The sequence below is a fragment of the Heterodontus francisci genome, chromosome 27 (genome assembly GCF_036365525.1).
Source record: "Heterodontus francisci isolate sHetFra1 chromosome 27, sHetFra1.hap1, whole genome shotgun sequence".
Lineage (NCBI taxonomy): Eukaryota > Metazoa > Chordata > Chondrichthyes > Heterodontiformes > Heterodontidae > Heterodontus > Heterodontus francisci.
Window position 1 is genome coordinate 21,480,564 of NC_090397.1, and position 16,034 is coordinate 21,496,597.

Sequence of the window (16,034 nt, forward strand, 5' to 3'; positions counted from 1 at the left end):
AAAAGGTCACGGAGCAAAGGCAAACAATATGTTAATGGTGTGTTGAAAGACAAAGCATTAGTACAGATTAGGTGTGAATATACTGAATATTGAACATCAGCAAGTGCAAACCTGAAGAAAAACAACCTGAAAAAAACAGTGGGTAAGCAAACTGAACAAACTAAGATGAAATGAAATAAATGCAAAAAAAGATTGTAAAAAAAGATTGTAAAAAGGAATGTAAAAAAAAAAAAGAAAAAATAACTAAAAATGACTAAAATGAAAGTAAAGTGGGGGGCTGTCATGCTCTGAAATTATTGAACTCAATGTTCAGTCCGGCAGGCTGTAGTGTGCCTAATCGGTAGATGAGATGCTGTTCCTCGAGCTTGCGTTGATGTTCACTGGAACACTGCAGCAATCCCAGGACAGAGATGTGAGCATGAGAGCAGGGGGGAGTGTTGAAATGGAAAGCAACCGGAAGCTCAGGGTCCTGCTTGCGGACTGAGCGGAGAAGTTCCGCAAAGCGATCACCCAGTCTGCGCTTGGTCTCCCCAATGTAGAGGAGACCACACTGTGAGCAGCGAATACAGTATACCACTATCCCAGGCCCCAAACACTCCTTTCAGGTGAAGCAGCGATTTACTTGTACTTCTTTCAATGTAGTATACTGTATTCGCTGCTCACAGTGTGGTCTCCTCTACATTGGGGAGACCAAGCGCAGACTGGGTGACCGCTTTGCGGAACATCTCCGCTCAGTCCGCAAGCAGGACCCTGAGCTTCCGGTTGCTTGCCATTTCAACACTCCCCCCTGCTCTCATGCTCACATCTCTGTCCTGGGATTGCTGCAGTGTTACAGTGAACATCAACGCAAGCTCGAGGAACAGCATCTCATCTACTGATTAGGCACACTACAACCTGCCGGACTGAACATTGAGTTCAATAATTTCAGAGCATGACAGCCCCCCACTTTACTTTCATTTTTAGTCATTTTTAGTTATTTTTTCTTCCTTTTTTTTTACATTCCTTTTTACAATCTTTTTTTGCATTTATTTCATTTCATCTTAGTTTGTTCAGTTTGCTTACCCACTGTTTTTTTCAGGTTGTTTTTCTTCAGGTTTGCACTTGCTGCTGTTCAATATTCAGTATATTCACACCTAATCTGTACTAATGCTTTGTCTTTCAACACACCATTAACATATTGTTTGCCTTTGCTCCGTGACCTTTTGGTCAGCTATGTGGCCTGGTCCAATCTGCACCTTCTCCTTTGTTATCTCTTGCCCAACCCCCACCTCACTTGTTTATAATCTGTGACTTTTCTAATATTTGTCAGTTCCGAAGAAGGGTCACTGACCCGAAACGTTAACTCTGCTTCTCTTTCCACAGATGCTGCCAGACCTGCTGAGTGAATCCAGCATTTCTTGTGTTTGTGTAAAATATAACTACTGCTGGTGGTGTAACAGACAGGATAATCCCACTACTAACTTCGTGAAACATGATCATTTGATTCCCAACTCATTCAGCAATAAATACAACAGACTCTGGGGAGTGGGGAACATTCAGAGTGATGCACTATGCCTGCACTCACTACAAAGGGCAACTGGATTTGGTGCAACAACAAATTATAGTGTCTTGCTAGCTTTAGTACTATAGCTGCAGTTGTTTAAATGGATTAATATTCACTAACACTGGGAATAAGTTGGAAGCTACTGCGACAATACACTGGCAGAGCTCAAAGTGGGGAGGTGCTGTCATAGTGGTAACGTCACTTGTCTAGTAACCCAGAGCCCCGGGCTAATGCTCTGGGGGACATGCATTTGAATCCCACCATGGCAGATGGTGGAATTTGAATTCAATTAATAAAAAAATCTGGAATTAAAAGCTAGTCTAGTGGTGACCATGAAACCACTGTTGATTGTTGTAAAAAACCCAAATGGTTCACTAATGCCCTTTAGGGAAGGAAATCTGCCCGTCCTTACCTGGTCTGGCCGACGTGTGACTCCAGACCCACAACAATGTGATTGACTCTTAAATGCCCTCTGGAATGGCCTAGCAAGCCATTCAGTTGTATCAAACCACTGCAAAGTCTAAGAAAAGGAATGAAACAGGCATCGACCTAGGCACTGGAAACGACAACGGCAAACCCAGCCCTGTTGACCCTGCAGAGTCATCCTTACTAACATCTGGAGGCTTGTGCCAAAAAAATTGGGAGAGCTGTCCCACAGACTAGGCAAGCAACAGCCTGACATAGTCATACTCATCGAATCATACCCTGCAGACAATGTTCCAACACCACCATAACCATCCCTGGGTATGTCCTATCCCACCGGCACGACGGATCCACCAAATGTGGCAGCACAGTAGTATACAGTCGAGAGGGAGCTGCCCTGGGAGTTCTCAACATTGACTCTGGACCCCATGAAGTCTCATGGCATCAGGTCAAACATGGACAAGGGCCACCTATCGGCTGATGAATCAGTGCTTCTCCATGTTGAACACCAACTGGAAGAAGCACTGATGACAGCGAGTAACTTACCTCCTGTCTCCCCAATGCCTGTCCATCATCTACAAGGCCCAAGTCAGGAGTGTGATGGAATACTCTCCACTTGCCTGGATGGGTGCAGCTCCAACAACACTCAAGATGCTCGACACCATCCAGGACAAAACAGCCTTCTTGATTGGCACTCCCTTGACCACTGACACACAGTGGCAGCAGTGTGTACTATACAGAAGATGCACTGCAGCCACTCACCAAGGCTCCTTTGACGGCACCTTCCAAACCCGCAACCTCTACCACCTAGAAGGACAAGGGCAGCAGCTGCATGGGAACAACACCACCTGCAAATTCCCCTCCAGGCCACACACCATCCTGACTTGGAACTCTATTGTCGTTACTTCGCTGTCACTGGGTCAAAATCCTGGAACTCCCTTCCTAACAGCACTGTGGGTGTACCTACACGCCAAGGACTGTGGTGATTCAATAAGGCAGCTCACCGCCACCTTCTCAAGGGCAATTAGGGATGGGCAATAAATGCTGGCCTAGCCAGTGACGCCAACAGCCCATGAACGAATAAAAAAAAATCATGATTTATAAATTATATGAAGCAAAAGAAAGCTGCTATTCTGGATGCACAGGCCGTTATCTTTAATGCGGGACAGAGAACTAAAGAGCCATTGGCAAAGGGACACTACTTTAGTAAGCAGCGAGCGCAGAAGACTGGTTTTTGCTCTTAAATATAAACATTTAGTATTTAGTTTGTACTTGAGATAAGATCATGGGACAATGTGAAGGAGCGGCATCTGAAGGAAACTGCACATGAACATCATATCCTTCATCATTAACAACTTGCATTATCTAGTGCTCCCCACATCTGGGAAATATCTCTGCAAAAGGTGATAAAAGGAGGATAATGGATTTACCTCAGTCTACCCTCAGAGCTCATTGTATATCATAGAATCATCATCATTGCGATAGGGCCTTTGTAAATCAGAGGTCAAAGCAAAAGGACTGGCAATTACCTGAAGACGGGGGAGACTGTGGTGTAGTGGTAACATCACTGACCTAGTAATTCATAGGTCCAGGCTAATCCCTGGGGACACAGGTTCAAATCCCACCATGGTAGATGGTGGAATTTAAACGGTGGGCCGAAGGGCCTGTTTCAGTGCTGTATCACTCTATGACTCTATGACAGGAGCGGCGGCAGCTGACGGACCTGCTCTCTCTCGTGGTACGCGCTGAGACTCGAGAAAAAACTTAGTGACATCATGGAAAATCTGCAAGGTAATTGGTTGGGTGAGCAGCAGCTGTTAGTGCACTTAAATAGCTTAAAAATAAGGGGAAAGTTCTTCTTGTTGTAAAAAAAAAACCTCTAGTGATAAGGTCAGTACTACTAAAGTGTTTTTTTTAAATTCAGTGTAACTTATTTTGGACTTTAGATTGAAGTGGGTAAAACAAGGCCCCTAGTGTAATTAGTATTTTTTTTAATTAAGGGAGTAACTAATTAATCTAAGGGCAAGTCATGGCAGGAGAGCTCGCACTCATGATATGCTCCTCCTGCACTATGTGGGAAATCAGGGATGCTTCCAGTGTCCCTGACGACCATATGTGCAGGAAGTGTATCCATCTGCAGCTACTGGCTACCCGCATTGTGGAGCTGGAGCTGTGGGCTGATTGACTGTGGAGCATCCGTGATGCTGAGAACATCGTGGATAGCATGTTTAGTGACGTGGTCACACTGCCGGTAATGGCTGCACAGGCAGAAAAGGGATGGGTGACCACCAGGCGGAGTAGTAGGCGCAAGCAGGTAATGCAGGAGTTCCCTGTGTCCATCCCTCTCTCAAACAGACATATACCGCTTTGGATACCGTTGTGGGGGGGGGGGGGGGGGGGGATGACCTACCAGGGGAAAGAAGCAACAGCAAGTTCGTGGCACCACGGAGGGCTCTTCGCAAACAGCAGGGAAGGAAAAGGGGTGGAAGAGCTATAGTGATAGGGGATTCAATCGTAAGGAGTGCAGATAGGCGTTTCTGTGGCTGCAAACGAGACTCCAGGATGGTATGTTGCCTCCCTGGTGCGAGGGTCAAGGATGTCACGGAACCGGAATGGGGCCACCATCCTTGCTGGGAGTTTGCTAGTGCTGTTGTGGGGGGGGTTAAACTAATTTGGCAGGGGGATGGGATACAGAGTGGAGGTACAGTAGGAGGTGAGGCACAGCCAAATATAAAGAGAAACTGAATCAGTCTGGAAGGCAGAGCAAATATAGACCTGTTAAGGCACAAGTGAAAAATGCAAGGCTGGATTGCATATACTTCAATGCAAGGAGTCTTACTAACAAGGCAGATGAATTGAGGGCATTGATAAGCACATGGGATTATGATATTATTAATATTACAGAGACATGGCTGAGGGAGGGGCAGGACTGGCAAATCAATATTCCAGGGTATAGAATCTTCAGGCATGATTCTTCTTCTTTTGGGCCTCCTTATCTCGAGAGACAATGGATACGCGCCTGGAGGTGGTCAGTGGTTTGTGAAGCAGCACCTGGAGTGGCTATAAAGGCCAATTCTGGAGTGACAGGCTCTTCCACAGGTGCTGCAGAGAAATTTGTTTGTTGGGGCTGTTGCACAGTTGGCTCTCCCCTTGCGCCTCTGTCTTTTTTCCTGCCAACTACTAAGTCTCTTCGACTCGCCACAATTTAGCCCTGTCTTTATGGCTGCCCGCCAGCTCTGGCGAATGCTGGCAACTGACTCCCACGACTTGTGATCAATGTCACACGATTTCATGTCGCGTTTGCAGACGTCTTTATAACGGAGACATGGACGGCCGGTGGGTCTGATACCAGTGGCGAGCTCGCTGTACAATGTGTCTTTGGGGATCCTGCCATCTTCCATGCGGCTCACATGGCCAAGCCATCTCAAGCGCCGCTGACTCAGTAGTGTGTATAAGCTGGGGATGTTGGCCGCTTCAAGGACTTCTGTGTTGGAGATATAGTCCTGCCACCTGATGCCAAGTATTCTCCGAAGGCAGCGAAGATGGAATGAATTGAGACGTCGCTCTTGGCTGGCATACGTTGTCCAGGCCTCGCTGCCGTAGAGCAAGGTACTGAGGACACAGGCCTGATACACTCGGACTTTTGTGTTCCGTGTCAGTGCGCCATTTTCCCACACTCTCTTGGCCAGTCTGAACATAGCAGTGGAAGCCTTACCCATGCGCTTGTTGATTTCTGCATCTAGAGACAGGTTACTGGTGATAGTTGAGCCTAGGTAAGTGAACTCTTGAACCACTTCCAGAGCGTGGTCGCCAATATTGATGGATGGAGCATTTCTGACATCCTGCCCCATGATGTTCGTTTTCTTGAGGCTGATGGTTAGGCCAAATTCATTGCAGGCAGACGCAAACCTGTCGATGAGACTCTGCAGGCATTCTTCAGTGTGAGATGTTAAAGCAGCATCGTCAGCAAAGAGGAGTTCTCTGATGAGGACTTTCCGTACTTTGGACTTCGCTCTTAGACGGGCAAGGTTGAACAACCTGCCCCCTGATCTTGTGTGGAGGAAAATTCCTTCTTCAGAGGATTTGAACGCATGTGAAAGCAGCAGGGAGAAGAAAATCCCAAATAGTGTGGGTGCGAGAACACAGCCCTGTTTCACACCACTCAGGATAGGAAAGGGCTCTGATGAGGAGCCACCATGTTGAATTGTGCCTTTCATATTGTCATGGAATGAGGTGATGATACTTAGTAGCTTTGGTGGACATCCGATCTTTTCTAGTAGTCTGAAGAGACCACGTCTGCTGACGAGGTCAAAGGCTTTGGTGAGATCAATGAAAGCAATGTAGAGGGGCATCTGTTGTTCACGGCATTTCTCCTGTATCTGACGAAGGGAGAACAGCATGTCAATAGTCGATCTCTCTGCACGAAAGCCACACTGTGCCTCAGGGTAGACGCGCTCGGCCAGCTTCTGGAGCCTGTTCAGAGCGACTCGAGCAAAGACTTTCCCCACTATGCTGAGCAGGGAGATTCCACGGTAGTTGTTGCAGTCACCGCGGTCACCTTTGTTTTTATAGAGGGTGATGATGTTGGCATCGCGCATGTCCTGGGGTACTGCTCCCTCGTCCCAGCACAGGCATAGCAGTTCATGTAGTGCTGAGAGTATAGCAGGCTTGGCACTCTTGATTATTTCAGGGGTAATGCTGTCCTTCCCAGGGGCTTTTCCGCTGGCTAGGGAATCAATGGCATCACTGAGTTCCGATTTGGTTGGCTGTATGTCCAGCTCATCCATGACTGGTAGAGGCTGGGCTGCATTGAGGGCAGTCTCAGTGACAGCATTCTCCCTGGAGTACAGTTCTAGGTAGTGCTCAACCCAGCGGTCCATCTGTTTGCGTTGGTCAGTGATTATGTCCCCCGATTTAGATTTGAGGGGGGTGATCTTCTTGATGGTTGGCCCAAGAGCTCTCTTCATGCCATCATACATTCCTCTGATGTTTCCGGTGTCTGAGGCCAGCTGAATATGACTGCATAGGTGTTGCCAGTAGTCGTTTGCGCAACGCCTAGCTGTTCTTTGTGCAGTACTTCTGGCTGCTTTAAGTGCTGCGGATGTTAAATCGCTGGGGGCTTTCTTGTAGTTCAAAAGTGCAATGCGCTTAGCGGCTATGACAGGTTCCAGCTCTTCATTATGAGATTGAAACCAGTCTGCATTTCTCTTCGCATTTTTGCCGTAGGTGGTCAAAGCTGACTCATAGATGGCGTCTCTGATGTGGGCCCACTTGGTCTCAGCATCCCCTGTGGGAGTGTTTTGAAGGGCTGTTACAAGTGAATTTAGAAATTTTTGTAACAGCTGTGGGTGAGAAATTCTGCTCGTGTTGATGCGCGGGTGGCCCTTCTGCTTGGAATGATGCAACTTCTTTGGTCTGAGTCTAACCTTGCTGCACACCAGGGAGTGGTCGGTGTCGCAGTCCGCACTGTGGAAGCTGCGTGTGATTTGAACACTGTTTAAGGCGGCTCGCCTTGTGACAATGAGGTCTAGCTGGTGCCAACGACGTGATCTTGGGTGCCTCCATGAAACCTGGTGACAGGGTTTAGTGTGAAAGAACGAGTTGGTGATGCAGAGGTTATGATAGGTACACAACTCAAGCAGTCTCTGCCCGTTCTCATTCATCCTTCCAACGCCATAGCGCCCAAGGCAGGAGGGCCATGAGTCATGGTCGGCCCCAACCCTGGCATTAAAGTCCCCCAGCAGGAATAGGTGTTCGGTGTTGGGGATGCTGCTAATGATGTTATGGAGTTGTTCATAGAACTGGTCTTTAGCTTCAGGTGCGGAACAGAGTGTTGGAGCATAGATGCTGAGTAGGTGTACTGGACCAGAGGTGGTGAGCAGTCGGATGGACAGTATGCGTTCCGAGCCATTTGAGGGAGGCTCTATCATGCTGAGCAAGGAGTTTCTGATGGCGAAGCCCACTCCATGCTGTCTTGGTTCTTCAGGATCCCTGCCCTGCCAGAAGAAGGTGTAGTCTTGCTCTGCTAGAGAGCCACTCGCGGGGAGGCATGATAGGGGAGGGGATAAAAGAGGTGAATTGCACTGTTGATCAAGGAGTGAATTACTGCAGTAAGGAGGGATGATATCTTAGAAGGTTCCTCAAATGAGGTCATATGGGTAGAACTTAAGAACAAAAGGGGGGCAATCACTTGTGATTGTACTACAGGCCTCCAAACAGACAGGAAGAGATAGAGGAACAGATATGTAGGCAAATCTCAGAGAGGTGTAAAAATAATAGGGTAATAATAGTAGGGGATTTCAACTAACCTAATATCAACTGGGATAGTCTTAGTGTAAAAGGCTTAAAAGGGGAGGAATTCTTAAAATGCATACAGGAGAGCTTTTTGAGCCAGTACGTAGAAAGTCCGACAAGAGTAGGGACAGTATTGGACCTGGAATGAAGCTGGACAAGTGGTAGAAGTATCAGTGGGGGAGCATTTCGGGGATAGTGACCACAACTCTAAGATTTAAGGCAGTTATGGAAAATGACAAAGATGGGCCAGCAATAAAGGTATTGAATTGGGGGAAGGCCGATTTCAATATGATAAAACAGGATCTGGCCAAAGTGGATTGGGAGCAGCTACGTGTATGAAAGTCTACGTCAGGCGAGTGGGAGTCATTCAAAGAGGATAGAGTGAGGGTTCAGAGCCAACATGTACCCATTAAGGTGAAGAGTAGGACCATAAAGTCCAGGGAATCCTGGATGTCAAGGGATATAGAGGATTGGATCAGGAAAAAATAGGAGGCTTATGGCAGATTCAGACTGCTGAAAACAGTGGGCGCACTAGCGGAGTATAGAAAGTGTAGGGGGGTACTTAAAAAAGTAATTAGGAGAGCAAAGAGGGGACATGAAAAAACATTGGCGGTCAATATAAAAGAAAATCCTAAGGCGTTTATAAGTATATTAAGGGCAAGAGGATAACCAGGGAAAGAGTAGGGCCCATTAGGGACCAAAGTGGCAATCTGTGTGTGGAGCCGGAGGACGTAGGTGAGATTTTAAATGATTACTTTTCATCTGTGTTCTCTATGGAGAAGGACGATGTAGGTGTAGAAATCAGGGAGGGGGATTGTGAGATACTTGAACATATTAACATTGAAAGGGAGGAAGTATTAGCTGTTTTAGCGGGCTTAAAAGTGGATAAATCCCCAGGCCCAGATGAGATGTATCTCAGGCTGTTATGTGAGGCAAGGGAGGTGATTTGAAATTTTCAAATCCTCTCTGACCATGGGAGAGGTGCCAGAGGACTGGAGGACAATGAATGTGCTACCATTATTCAAGAAGGGTAGCTGGGATAGACCCAGTAATTACAGGCTGGTGAGTCTAACATCAGTGGTTGGGAAACTATTGGAAAAAATTCTGAGGGACAGGATTAATCTCCACTTGGAGAGGCAGGAAATAATTAGGGATAGGCAACAAGGCTTTGTCAGGGGGAGATCGTGTCTAACTAACTTGACTGAATTTTTCAAGGAGGTGACTAGATGTGTAGATGAGGGTAAAGCAGTTGATGTAGTCTACATGGACTTCAGTAAGGCTTTTGATAAGGTCCCGCATGGGCGACTGGTTTAGAAGGTTAGAGCCCATGGGATCCAGGGCAATTCGGCAAATTGGATCCAAAATTGGCTTGGTGGCAGGAAACAGAGGGTAATGGTCGAGGGTTGTTTTTGCGAGTGAAGCCTGTGACCAGTGGTGTGCCACAGGGATCGGTGCTGGGACCCTTGCTGTTTGTAGTGTACATTAATGATTTAGACGTGAATATAGGAGGCATGATAAGTAAGTTCGCAGATGACACGAAAATTGATGGTGTCGTAAAAAGTGAGGAGGAAAGCCTTAGATTACAGGATGATATAGATTGGCTGGTAAGATGGGCGGAGCTGTGGCAAATGGAATTTAATCCTGAGAAGTGTGAGGTGATGCATTTTGGGAGGACTAACAAGGCACGGGAATATACAATGGATGGTAGGACCTAGGAAGTACAGAAGGTCAGAGGGACCTTGGTGTACTTGTCCATGGATCACTGAAGGCAGCAGCACAGATAGATAAGGTGGTTAGGGAGGCATATGGGATACTTGCCTTTATTAGCCGAGGCATAGAATATAAGAGCAGGGAGATTATGATGGTGCTGTATAAAATGCTAGTTAGGTCACAGCTGGAGTACTGTGTACAGTTCTGGTCACCACACTATAGGAAGGATGTGATTGCACTGGAGAGGGTGCAGAGGCGATTCACCAGGATGTTGCCTGGGCTGGAGCGTTTCAGCTATGAAGAGAGACTGAAAAGGCTAGGGTTGTTTTCCTTAGAACAGAGAAGGATGAGGGGGGAGATGATTGAGGTATACAAAATTATGAGGGGCATGGACAGGTTAGATAGGAAGAAACTTTTTCCCTTAGCGGAAGGGTCAATAACCAGGGGGGCATAGATTTAAGGTAAGGGGCAGGAGGTTTAGAGGGGATTTGAGGGAAAAAAAATTTTTTCACCCAGAGGGTGGCTGGAATCTGGAATACACTGCCTGAAATGGTGGTAGATGCAGGAACCCTCACAACATTTAAGAAGTATTTAGATGAACACTTGAAACGCCATAGCATACAAGGGCCATGTGCTGGAAAATGGGATTAGAATAGTTAGGTACTTGATGGCCGGCATAGACATGATGGGCTGAAGGGCCTGTTTCTGTGCTGTATAATTCTATGACTATGACTCTAATTACTATGATCATGGAATGTTGGCACAGGGCTATGGAACACCTGCCTGTCCAGGCCAGGGTGTAGCCATGGACCTGGTAACACTCAGGTGGAATGGAGCAGCAGCAGCAGAGGAGCACAACATAGATTTCCCCCAGGTGAATAGTCAGACATGAGGTTCCGCTTTAAATCTCAAGCTGCAAGAGAAATCATCTGCCACAAAAGGCAATGAGAATAATGTAAAGAGATGGGTAACACAAGTGGATGTGCAGTGAACCTCTAAATGTGCAGTGGTTAGCACCGCAGCCTCACAGCTCAAGTGACCCGGGTTCAATTCTGGGTAGTGCCTGTGTGGAGTTTGCAAGTTCTCCCTGTGTCTGTGTGGGTTTCCTCCGGATGCTCCGGTTTCCTCCCACATGCCAAAAGACTTGCAGGCTGATAGGTAAATTGGCCATTATAAATTGCCCCTAGTATAGGTAGGTGGTAGGGAAAAATAGGGACAGGTGGGGATGTGGTAGGGATATGGAATTAGTGTAAGATTAGTATAAATGGGTGGTTGATGGTCGGCACGGATTCGGTGGGCCGAAGGGCCTGTTTCAGTGCTGTATCTCTAACTAACTAACTAAATACTGTCCTGTGTATTAGTATTAATATTTAAATTAGATGCATATTTTCTGTAGGTAAGAGAGCAAGAGTGTGTGAAAAAGGAAAGTGCACCTTCCATTGACCTGTGCTGTAAGTGTAAAAACATGGTATATTGAGGGATATGAGGCCGAAATAAAGGGGAGATGATCAAAAACATGGCATATATATTATGGCAGCTCTTAAAGGGTGATTCTATAACATTCCAGCTAACACTCTCTGATGCTTGGAACTACAAACAAATAAGAATATTACACCAACTCCGTTACTTCAGGTCATCACTCATAATTTTAGTTTGTAGCAGATGCCACCAAAAACAGATGAACTGGTCACTCATGCATTTTCTATTTGTGGGACCTTGCTATGCACAACTGCCAGATTTGCTAAGAAAATAAAACTGCCTGCCCCTCAAAGCAAATCCATTGGATATGAAGTGCTTTGAGATGTTCCAGGGACATGAAAGATAATAGATAAACAAGTTATTTCAATCAGTAATTGCCAAAGAAACCACTCGAACATGTCTAAATCAAAGTTACAAAACACAATGTAAATTGTGGGAAAATGTAAGTACAATCCAGATATGAATCTAATAAGATGTTCATCTTAAAACATTGGAAGCATTTTCCACTTTGTGTCCAGTGGATGTACAGAAAGGCAAAGTAAATGGATGAGTATGCATACAACAGCATTGGACAACCCTGCTCTGCTTTAAGAGGCTACAATAACACACAGAGTTCACCTGTTATATAGCTTGTTAAAGATCTGTCACAGCAGCTGTTTTCAGGCTCTCCCCAGGACACCATAGTAACACGGAACTCGTAGCGTGAGGCTGGTTGCAGGTTGGTCACAGTCTGACAATGAAACACAGCAGTAAATTTCACTGAGAATTAGGAGGAAACAGCAAACCCCACAGCGAAAAGTCTTCTTAAAAAATGATAATTTTTCATAACACAGTTAAAATGTGACCTACTGTGGTATATACGCTTTCAAAAGAAAATCTAACGATAAAAGTGTGACTATTAAGGGTTATAATACTGAATGCAAGAAATTTTGCTATGAGACTCAGCCAATTGGATATCAAGATATCACTGGAGATGCTTTGAAGAGACAGTAATTGAAAGACTGTTTTAAACATGCAGTGACCTCATAGACTGGCATTCTAAAGCTCTGCTGTAAGTCATTTGGACTCGAGATGAAATGCACTTCATCTTTCCTTGATCATAGGATCATTTACCTCCCTCATTGAATTTCCCCTTAATTTGGACTACTCTGGACAGCTACAGGGAGACTAGCACTGTTAGATCCAGGAGCTAAGTACCTTTCCACTTACTTGCTATCTCCAGTGGACCTGCCTTGTTAATCCCCCACAATCAAACAGCCACCAACCCCAACCTTCCCCATGGTGCCTCAGACCCTTTCCCCCAACACTGACCCCAATCCCTCAGGCCTCTGGCCCTCTCCTGGGATCGGACACCAACCGCCTGCAACCAGGTCGGGGCTTGGGTTTACCTGCTTGTGTGGCCTCTTCTTCAGTGTTCCCTGTTCAACTGGAAGCCAAGCCCGCCAATCAGGCTGACTTCCAACCTGTCAGCGAGTTCACACACACACCGTGGAGTTAAAACTCCATGGTGTGCGAGGAAACTCTGTCTTTTAAGTTTCCCATGTGCTAAAGCGCACCACCCCCCCCACCCCCCTCCACCTGCTTCTGGCAGGTGAAAAAGTTAAGTTCCCAGCTTAATCTCAGACAAGAGTGGGGAGGAGGGGGAGCAAATCATTCAATTCAAATACAAACATTTTTTTGAGATTTGTTCACATATGTGTTTGATTGACAGTTTAAAAAAATAAAATGGACAATTATTTAAATTTGTTTGTTCCTGGTCATTTGTTGGAAAAATATTTCTCAGTTTATCTGCAATTCAAAGAGAATGACAGTCATGCCAGATGGCTCCTGTGGAGGGCAAGAGAAGGAAAAGGACTGTTATGAAGTAGTTTAGTGCAGCAGTACCAACTACTTATGATTTTTTATTTATTCAAGGAGATAGCTGAACTTAATAATTACTTCGAAATCCATACTGTGTCATTACTACAATCTCCTTTTACTGTCTATAATTTTGTTTGTTACCTAATGCTTAAGTTATAGTCAAGTGTAGTATTGATTCTGTCACCTTCTGAAAACAAGAAGTATCAATTAAAGGCAACAGAAGAAACCAGCAAACTCAATGAAAACAAAGAGGATTCTCGGTTCAATCCCTGGACAGGCTACCAATTTATCTGAGCATCTGGGAAAGTCAATGCACTCTTGAGAACATAAAGAGTGATATGTGACAATGTGAAGACAAAAATGTAACCTCTGGGCGGTGACCGACAGAGCAAATCATCTGACCTTTACAGACCCTGCCCGATTTTCAAACCATTGATTTCAATGGGATGACAAACAGACGGGTTCGATAAAGAGTGGGCTAACTGCCTAATCACTGATGAAGATGAAAATCTATCTTGATGAATCCAAGACCTCCAAAATGTAATCATTGTGGTGAATTACCATTGAGGTTGTTAAGGCAATTGTGAATGGAATATCTTGAATGGTTTTCCATTTTGAGTTTCGATTCACTGGATCATGATGGTACATTTCCACAACATACTTTTTAAACACCACAGAGTAAGGTCTGCTCCAGCTCAACACTACTGCTGTGGGGCCCAAAGGGTATAAAATCAGGTTCTTCACTCCTGATGGGTCTGAGGAGGAAAAATAGATTTGAAATTAGGAGTCTGTCCACCATTAGGGAGGCTTCTATGAGAAGTAATATTAACCTCAGTTCCATATTAACCAGCAGAGACCATAGATAACTGACTTGAATAAAATAAATCAAGCCTGGAAACACACAACTTCATTAGCATCTGAATAGACGTTTGTTAGACGAAAGATGGAGCCACAAAACTGGAGCATGAATTCTTCAATTAACAGTCCCTTGAGCGAGGCCATGTTCCTAGTGTGGGACACAACAAAGGTCTTCGATGCGGAGATTCTCAGTTGTCGGATCCTCCCACACATTAGTTCAAGATGCAGTACCCTTCTGGGTCCATGGAATCTATGAGATAAGGGACAGGGCAGAAACTCCATTCTTCATTGTTCTGTTTATTAGGTTACTTTACATCAGTGACCATACTTCAAAAATACTTAATTGGCTGTGAAACACTTTGGAACATCCTGCGGTCGTGAAAGACGCTACATGGAATGAAGACGCAGGATATAACTGGGCTCCCACTGGAACGCTGTGTGACATGATTTCTGTTGCTGATGTTGGGTTGGATATTAGCACAAGATTTTACATTTGATACTTCTCCCCCTTGCAGTTTGCAGTTCAATATTAAATAAAACTTTATTGATAAAAATAGCTAAAAGGATATTAAATCATATGACTTTTGGAAGTAGAAGACTCCACTTTTAATCATGCTAAGATTGATTGAGAGATTTTTGGAGGTAATGTTTGCAGATTCCTGAATACTGTTACGCCAATGTGTTTTGTTGAGTGATAATTTTCTTTGGCCCACTGATTGGAGATCTGAATTTATGATTTTTTTGGAAAAAATTTAAAAAGAACATTTAAAACAGGATGACTGCTGGCAACTTAAGATGATCACCTAGTTTTCTACACTGTATGCTACATTGCAAAGGACTGTGAGGAGGGAGACAAAATGTCTGTGCATTTCCCAGCAAGAACCAAGACCCAGGAAGTTTAAAGGAACTACCTGTCCTTTTAAGCAAGCAGAGAAATATTGCTAACTGCTGTGTGTGAATCACTGAGTGACTGTCAAGTGACAAGCCCCTCCCCATCTGTAGTTTTAAGCTGGTGTTTTCTCTGCAGTAGAGGAGAAACAACTGGACTCTGACATGAGCAGATCTTAAGTGTGGGTCTCTCTCTCTCTCTCTCCATTCCAGCTTGAAAGCTTTCAAATCCTGCCTGTTGACTGACCACCTTTGCATACTCCGGCTACAATACGAAACCCTGTTGGAGGAAATCATCTGCATCGCTATCTCCAAGAGACTTACTGAACCAGTTATCTACTTCTTTAGACTAAAAGCCTCAGGACCACTGAATTCAGCTAGAAGCCAGCCGAATCACCAATCTCCACAGACTGTATACCCTTTTTATGGAGTCTAACTCAACCAATCTACCTTTCCCCACTCTAACGTATTTGTGTGTGTGTAAACCTCTAGTGTGTGTGTGACAGTGAAAGTTGGAGTGTTGTTTATTATTTTACTAGTTTGGTTTTAGGTACAATAAACCTCTTTCTTTGTTAACTCAAGAAAACCTGTCTGATTGGTTCTTGTTATGATCATAGCAAGTAAGTAATCAAACACCCACTGAAATAGCCAATACATCCACTTTAAGAAAGAATTAAGCAAGCAGAGAAATATTGCGAACTGCTATGTGTGAATCACTGAGTGACTGTCAAGTGACAAGCCCCTCCCCATCTGTAGTTTTAAGCTGGTGTTTTCCCTGCAGTAGGTGATAGGTAAATTGGCTGTTATAAATTGTCCCTAGTGTAGGTAGGTGGTAGGGCACATGGGATTACTGTAGGGTTAGTATAAATGGGTGGTTGTTGGTCGGCACAGACTCGGTGGGCCGAAGGGCCTGTTTCAGTGCTGTATCTCTAAAAAAATAGAATAAAAATAAACCTGTTGTGGTCTAACTATAAGAGGA

At 45.0% G+C, this 16,034-nt stretch overlaps 1 protein-coding gene across 5 annotated transcripts in view; it reads right to left on the bottom strand.

Annotated features, from left to right (window-relative positions):
- ptpro (protein tyrosine phosphatase receptor type O) overlaps positions 1-16,034 on the bottom strand; it is a 178,655-nt gene that overhangs the window by 52,273 nt on the left and 110,348 nt on the right. For all 5 annotated transcript variants that reach the window (XM_068058984.1, XM_068058985.1, XM_068058986.1 and 2 more), the window contains 2 exons: positions 13,871-14,064; positions 12,068-12,179 (listed from right to left, as the gene is read on the bottom strand). In XM_068058984.1, the coding sequence (XP_067915085.1) occupies positions 12,068-12,179; positions 13,871-14,064 (306 nt within the window). The remainder of the gene's footprint in view (positions 1-12,067; positions 12,180-13,870; positions 14,065-16,034) is intronic.